At 36.7% G+C, this 7,974-nt stretch overlaps 1 protein-coding gene across 1 annotated transcript; it reads left to right on the forward strand.

The window, feature by feature from the left end:
- The first annotated feature begins 430 nt into the window (after positions 1–430).
- On the forward strand, positions 431–3,809 carry LOC121818496 (olfactory receptor 4C46-like). Its single transcript, XM_042242667.1, has 2 exons — positions 431–474; positions 3,299–3,809. Exons 1-2 carry the CDS (start codon positions 431–433, stop codon positions 3,807–3,809), a joined length of 555 nt encoding a protein of 184 aa, XP_042098601.1.
- Positions 3,810–7,974: the final 4,165 nt, after the last annotated feature.

Consider the following 7,974-nt stretch of genomic DNA (forward strand, 5'->3'; position numbering starts at 1 on the left):
GATACAGGATGCTTGGGGCTGGTGCATTGGGATGACCCAGAGGGATGGTACAGGGAGGGAGGTAGGAGGGGGATTCAGGAGGGAACATGTGTACACCCATGGCAGATTCATGTTGATGTATGGCAAAACCAATACAATATTGTAAAGTAATTAGCATCCAATTAAAATAAATAAATCTAAAAAAAGTAAATAAATAAAATAAAGCCCACAGAATGGGAGAAAATATTTGCAAATAATACAGCTAACAAAGGATTTGATTTCCAGATTTACAAATACCTCATGCAGCTCAATTAAAAGAAAAAGCAGCTCTAAATAGACATTCATCAATATAAACAGATGCCAGGAGGCACATGACAAGATGCACACATTGCTAAGTATTATAGAAATGCAAATTAAAATTGCAATGACACATCAACTCACAGCTGTCAGAATGACCATCATCAAACAATCTACAACCAGTAAATACTGGAAACGGTGTGGAGAAAAAATAATGCTCCAACACTGTGGAAGAGAATGCAAATTGATACAACCAGTATGGAGAACAATATGGATTTTTATTAAATGAAACTAAAAATAAAGCTACCATATGATCTAGCAATCCTACTCCTGGATATATAACTGGAGAAAGCATGGTTCATAAGGATACATGCACTCCAGTGTTCATTGCAGTGCTGTTTACAATAGCCAATACAAAGAAGCAATTAATCGTCCATCAATAGATGAATGGATAAGGAATATATAGTACACATATATGGAAGTTTTCTCTCTGACGTGATCTCACAGGGTAACTACATCACAGATATTACTCTGATGGAATTACACCATCCTTGTTATTTATACAACAGTCAGCCTACTTAGAAAGCCAGGTTCAGATAGAGAAAGGACACTCACATATTCTGGCTCTAAATGCAGGGATTCCAATTCCCCACTCAAAATGAGTGTTTCCCAACCACGTCTCTAGAGAATACCTGTTTCTAAGGCAAAATATTTCCATCAAAGCAGATAATTAGTTCCTGGGAGAGAAAGTTGCAGCTATAAACCAGGTCCTAGAACCTACATGGCAAACTTGGTAAATAGCCACACGTGCAATTGAAAATGCCTTTTCTTGTTCATATTTTCCAGAGAAATATTTGTCAAAAGTGGAAAGACCCATTTGAATACATTTCCACCACACATTCTGCCTCCTAGCTTTTGGATCAGATCATTCATGGAAGATCATTTTACCTTGGTATTTTAAGTGAATTTATTCTAAATTCAAGTCCCAGATTTTCTGTGAAACCATTTTCAGTCTTTAGGCTAGAAGAAAAGATTTAAACCTATCCAAAGACTTACTTATCTTTTATCAACTTGATATTGAATTATCTGAATAGCCTCTTTCTGAGTATGTCATATCATTCCTATTGAAAGCTTCTTATCCAAAGAGGAGGCCAATTTAAAAATGGAATTAGTTCTGAATACCTTCAAATATCATTAATATCATCTAAGATCAGAAGGTAAGTTTTTCAATAGTTCTGTTAGTAAATTAGAAAAGGTTGTTATTTTCCATATATAGTAATTGTTATGTTTTAATACTTTTCAAATGAAATAGTAAAGCCTTTTACATTCACCACCTTTCTTCAAAAGATATTTGATAAATTTCATAAAACTAATTTGACAGAAGAAAATACTAGTCTCACTGAGATTAAGAAATTTGTTAAGATCCTTTTCCCTAACACCAGATATACTTATTTTGTCATTGGACTTTAAATAATTAAGACTATTCATGAGTATGAAAATAAAACAAATGAATTTCACACAAAAATATATATAAATGTAAATATTAGATGATATGAATCATCACTTGTTTAGTTCAAACACGCATATGAAGAACTTCCTGGGAGCAAATGCTGAATATAATTTGGATCTCTGTGACTTCTTTAAAAGTAAAATTGGAGATGATTCTTCCTCAGTCTATCGTATGGTCAAATGTTTAGATGTATCATTGCCAAAAATATCAATTCCTCCTAATCCTGAGTGTATAAATAGCCATACAAGTGAGGAAGGTCCTCTGTGTGTCCCAACAGTGTGGTGCTTGCATTCATAGGTCTCTTCAAATAGTTTTCATGATAGCCTGGGAGGTGAGGTGGATTATACTTCTCACTTGATACTGAAAATCAAAAATCTAAGATGCTAAGAAATGCACCTCAGATTAACAAGTAGCAAGTGGGAAAAGGCAAGATTCTAATCTGGACCTTCTGATTCCCAAACCAATATGCTCTCCCAATGGGATTGTCAGTTTCAAAGTCATTTGCAACATTTTGCAGAAGAGTGTGGGTTCATGCTTTATAGGGAAATTTTCGATGAAAGAAATATGGGTAGGGAAGAGAAAAAGATAAAATTGACCTTTGATGAAAGCAATACCATATAGTTATAAACATTGGGGATTTCAGTAAATTATACTGTGTGTGCACGTCTCTGATCCTTGTATAGGTTGATTAAATTTATATATAAAACTGTCTCTGAAGTAAGATAAAGATAAATATGATTATATTGGTTCCATTTTTAAAAGTTTACTAATTTAGCATTGTTTATTGTAATGATTGTATAGGTTATGGTTTAAGAATTTGAAACAAAATTTAAACTAATCTAAACTCTGTTCTTTGTAGCTGCCTGAGTTTACATAGAATTCTTAACTTCTCTAAGCTTCTATTTCCTAATGTGTAAAATAAGCATAAAATGATACTAGTAAGCACACGTTTTTAGTGAAGCTTAAAGAATGAAATATCTTCAGTTCAGTTCAGTTCAGTTTCTCAGTCATGTCTGACTCTTTGCGACTCCATGGACTGCAGCACGCCAGGCCTCCCTGTCCGTCACCAACTTCAGGAGTGTACTCAAACTCATGTCCATTGAGTCGCTGATGCCATCCAATCATCTCATCCTCTGCCATCCCTTTCTCCTCTAGCCTTCAATCTTTCCCAGCGTCAGGGTCTTTTCAAATGAGTCAGCTCTTCACAACAGGTGGCCAAAGTATTGGATGGCCTCTTATAGCACAGTAAATGTTCAGCAACTTTTAACTAATATTGTTATTACGACTATATTTTTACTATTAAAAATAGTACTATTAAAAATACGAAACTACTGTTTCGTTCTCATCTGCTATATGAAAGAAATATACATAGACTGTAATCATGCTGTGCATATAGCAATTGATCTTTAAAGTGTATTTATCAGCAATTGATCATTAAAGTGTGTTTAATGTTATTGGATTTAGGAAACATGTTTATTTTATTGGGTTTCCCCAGTGGCCCAGCTAGTAAAGGCTCCTAATTGGAGTGGCATGGGTGGGAGGCTTTCTTCATGGAATCATACAAATCTTTTTCATCTTCAGATTACCCTTCTGTGGCCCTAACGTCATAGACCACTTTTTGTGTGATCTGAACCCTTTGCTAAATCTTGCCTGCACTGATACTCACACTCTAGGATTATTTGTTGCTGCCAACAGTGGTTTCATCTGTCTTATAAACTTCATCCTCTTGATGGGCTCCTATGTGGTCATTCTGCGCTCCCTAAGGAACCACAGTTTGGAGGCGAGGCGCAAGGCCCTCTCCACTTGCGTCTCCCACATCACAGTTGTCACCACGCTTCTTGTGCCCTGCATTTTTGTATATCTGAGACCTCCAGTTTCTTTACCAATTGATAAAGCAGTGGCTGTATTCTACACTATGATAACTCCCATGTTAAATCCTTTCATCTATACCTTGAGAAATGCCCAGATGAAAAATGCCATTAGGAATTTGTGTAATAGAAAATCTATTTCCGGTGATAAATAAGAGGTACACGGAGACCAGCATTGATTCTCCTGGTGCAAAGTTCAGAAGGACATTGTTGATGCTTTCAGCAAAGAACTTTGAGATAAAGGGGGGAAATAGCCACTACAAATCATAGATTCCACAATGGGCAGAAGAAATGATGCATGAAATATGAGACAAGCTGGAAGGAGACTACTTTTTCATGTTTGGAACATTCTGCCAAGTTAAGACTTAGTTTTTCTAGCTTTATCCATATGCCTTAATAAATTCATTCTAATAAAACAAAAAATAAATACACTGATATTGAGCAGTAATATCCATAACTATCCAAATAAGTAGGCATTGCTTTTATCCTCATTTTATAGGTGATTAAACAAATAGAATGGTAAAATTCCAAACCAGAAATATTGAAGAACCGTATTTTTAGCTGCTGTCTCAGATCATGTTCTTAACTACAGAAATATGCCATCAGACAATAATACAAACATAACATTAAATCATTTCTGACTCTTTGGGACCCCATGGACTACAGGACCCCAGACTCCTCTGTCCTCCACTCTCTCTTAGAGTTTGCTCAGACTCATGTCTGTTGAATTGGTGATGCTATCCTAGAATCTCATCTGCCTCCCCTTCTCCTTTTGTCTTCATTCGTTTGAAGCATGAGGATCTTTTCCAATGAGTCAGCTCTTTGTACCAAGTGGCCAAAATATCGGAGCTTCAGCTTCAGCATTAGTCCTTCTGATGAAGAGTCAGGGCTGATTTACTTGAGGAAAGACTGGTTGGATCTCCTTGCAGTCCTAGGCACTCTCAAGAGTCTTCTACAGCACCACAGTTTGAAAGCATCAATTCTTCAGTGCTCAGACTTCTCTGTAGTCAAAATCTCACATGGGCACATGACTATTGGAAAACCATAATGATACTACTTACCATTTATTGAGACCAGGACTGTGCTGAAATTGTTTACATGGTGTGTGCTAAGTCACTTTAGTCATGTTCATCTCTTTGTTACCCTGTTGACTGTAGCCCACCAGGATCCTTTGTCCATATATATATATATATATATATGTGTGTGTATATGTATATGTATATGTATATGTATATGTATATATGGTATGTGGAATGTAACACTGTGGTACATAACTCCCCTCTAGGTCATCACAGAGCACTGAGATGAGCTCTCTGTGCTGTACAGCAGCTTTCCTCTAACTATTTTACACATGATATTTTCAATGTTATTCTCTAAGTCCATCCAGACCCTCTTTCCTCCACTGTGCCCACAAATCAATTCTCAACATCTGCACCTCTAGTCCTACCTTACACATAGGTTCATCTTTGCCTTCTTTCTAGATTCCATATACACGCATTAATATATGATAAACAATGGAACATTTAAACTTTAAGGGGAATTTAAGGAATGTTGTACAATATTCCAAATTTTCTTATTGCATTAAGAATCACTTTGTATTGCTCATGTTACAATCTTATCCTGATAACCCATCAAAAAGAGTGAAGATTCAACTAAAAGAATGATCTAATATCAGACAGGAATTTCTATGTATTAAACAAATTAAGTCATACTCTGTAGAACATTCACCTACTTGCTAATAATATTATCTTCAAGGCACAATGTCTGATTTATGATAAATGTTAGATGAATAAATGTAAGTATAAGAGAAGATGAATAAATTCAATAAAATATTGGGCAAAATGTAGTATTGCAGACTAGGAAATTTTTTCTACCATTACCTGTTTCAGACTCAGAGAATAATCAAATATATGTCTCTTGAAAACTAAGATTTGGTTTCATTCCTGTGTAAACTAGGAATAAGGAATAAATTGAAAATAAACTCAATATCTTTTGAACACATACTTTACCTTGATAGTCTACCAGTCCTAAGCATGATATCATCATTCTGTTTTCCCCTATATTTCTCTGTCAATATTTTTTCAATATTTATTATTTTATATTGATTATTTCATATTGATTGGCTTTTATATTTTGATTTAAAAATCAAAAAAATATTTTCTGCATTTCCTTTTTGGTAAAAATTCATTATAAAAATGTATTTTTTTGCTTTGTTTTTAATTTATAACCCCATTAAACAACAACAACAACAACCCGAGCATAAGTATATTCCATTCATTTTACTCACCCTACATTCACTAAACAACACATATTTTTCAGCCCAAGGAATGTATCAGATAGTGACAGCTGCTGGGGCTTCAGCAGTGAATAAAGAAAAACCTGAATGATGTCTTCACAGACCTTAGATTCATAGACTCCCAGAAGAGAGCAAAAAATTATAGCACAGTACTATAAATAGTAAGGTAATTGAAACAAGGGTACTTACTCCAAACGCAATTTTGAGGGACACAGAACAAAGACCTGGGGTTCAGAAAACACTCCAAGGTGAAAAGACATCAGAAATGGGACTCAAAGAGTCAGAGGCATGAATAGACAGTAGATGGAGCAAGAATGTTTTAGAAGAGGAAATATGTAACAACAAAGTCCAGAAGGTAAAGTGTGTACACAGACTCTTCATAAATGTCACATAGCTGTGGTTACTAAACTTCTGATTCAACAGCTATTCATTGAATATGCACTGCACTTCAGGAAGCATGCTAGACACTTAGCTTCAAAAGGGTAAATAGCAAGATAGGGAGCTGATGTGTCCAACTCTGTGAAGAGTCAGACTTGACTGAGTGACTGAACTGAACTGAAGCTGGAGTGATAGGGACAGGAAAGACTACGGAGGGCTTCATAATTGAGTTAAGGCTTAAAACTAAGTACTGTGTGCTGTGCTGAGTCACTCAGTCATATCTGACTCTTTGTGACCCATGGACTCTAGCCCTCCAGGCTCCTCTGTCCATGGGGATTCTCCAGGCAAGAATACTGGAGTGGGTTGCCATGATATTAAAATATTTTTTCTCATATTGAAGTATAGATAATTTCTGACATTGTGGGTTCCAGTTGTACAGCGAAGTGATTTCAGTTATATAATTTTTTTTTCAGATTCTTTTTGGGAGGTATTTTAAGCTAGCGCATGATGCAGTTAGATTTAAAATTTTAGAATAATAACTTTGGTTATAGTGAAAAGTTTTAGTTAGTCGTGTCCGACTCTTTGTGATCCCATGGACTGTAGTCCATCAGTCTCCTCTGTTCATAGGATTCTCCAGGCAAGAATACTGGAGTGCGTTGCCATTCCCTTCTCCAGGGCATATTCCCAAACCAGGGATCAAACCCAGGTCTCCTGCATTGCAGACAGATTATTTGCCATCTGAACAACCAGGGAAAGTGTTTGGCTATAGTAGAGGAAATAAATTGAAGAGCACAAGTAGCAGAATGGTAGGGAGGCTAGTGTAATGATTTGGACGTGAAATGGTGGAGGTGTGACTTCCGGTGGTGCCAGTGATGGTGAAGAATGTTGTAGACCCTCTGCATCTGGTCAGACCTCATTCACTGCACAGGTGCACCTAGAACACAGCTGCTGTTTGCCTAGGCTGCTAAAACCTCACAGCCCCATTCTTTCTGGACAGCTGCAAGAGAAATAATTGAAACTGCCTCACTGGGGATTATACCCACCATCCAAGGGACCAGGAGTTCACAATGAATGACAGGAACAGCACTGAAAAGGCTGGTCCCCTTGATGTATGGTGAAACCAGTACTGCAGGACAACATATATTCCAGGGCTCCAGGGCTCTAGGCTAAAGCTAAAATTTAATTGAAAAATACCCTTTCTTTACCCTACCATAAGCAGTCTCTCTCTTGTAAATTGCTTTCATGAAAATTTCATCTCAGTGTCTTCATCTTGGGGAACACAAACTAAAACTGAGAGACAGAGAAGAGCCAAAGCAATATTTAAGAATTATAAACAACAAAGAAAAAAAAAAACACTTAATACAGGATAAAGGTATGAGAAGAGTCATGAATAAATTCCAGATTCCACCTTAGATCACCAAAGGTTTGAGGAAACTTAAAAGAAGAAACAAGGAGAAAGTGAGTGTTCTTTACCAGTGAAGTGGTGTCTCCAACCCCAGAAGACAAGGCTATACCTCCTGTCTGTAGAATTAACCCTGCCTTGGCTGTAGAAACTATAATGGCCTCCCCTGTGGCAGCTGCCATGAAAGACCATGCTGATTCTCCTGAGGACCCACCTCAGCTCCCCTCACTGCTTCTGATTCTGT

Source organism: Ovis aries, unplaced genomic scaffold (assembly GCF_016772045.2).
Source record: "Ovis aries strain OAR_USU_Benz2616 breed Rambouillet unplaced genomic scaffold, ARS-UI_Ramb_v3.0 scaffold_90, whole genome shotgun sequence".
NCBI lineage: Eukaryota > Metazoa > Chordata > Mammalia > Artiodactyla > Bovidae > Ovis > Ovis aries.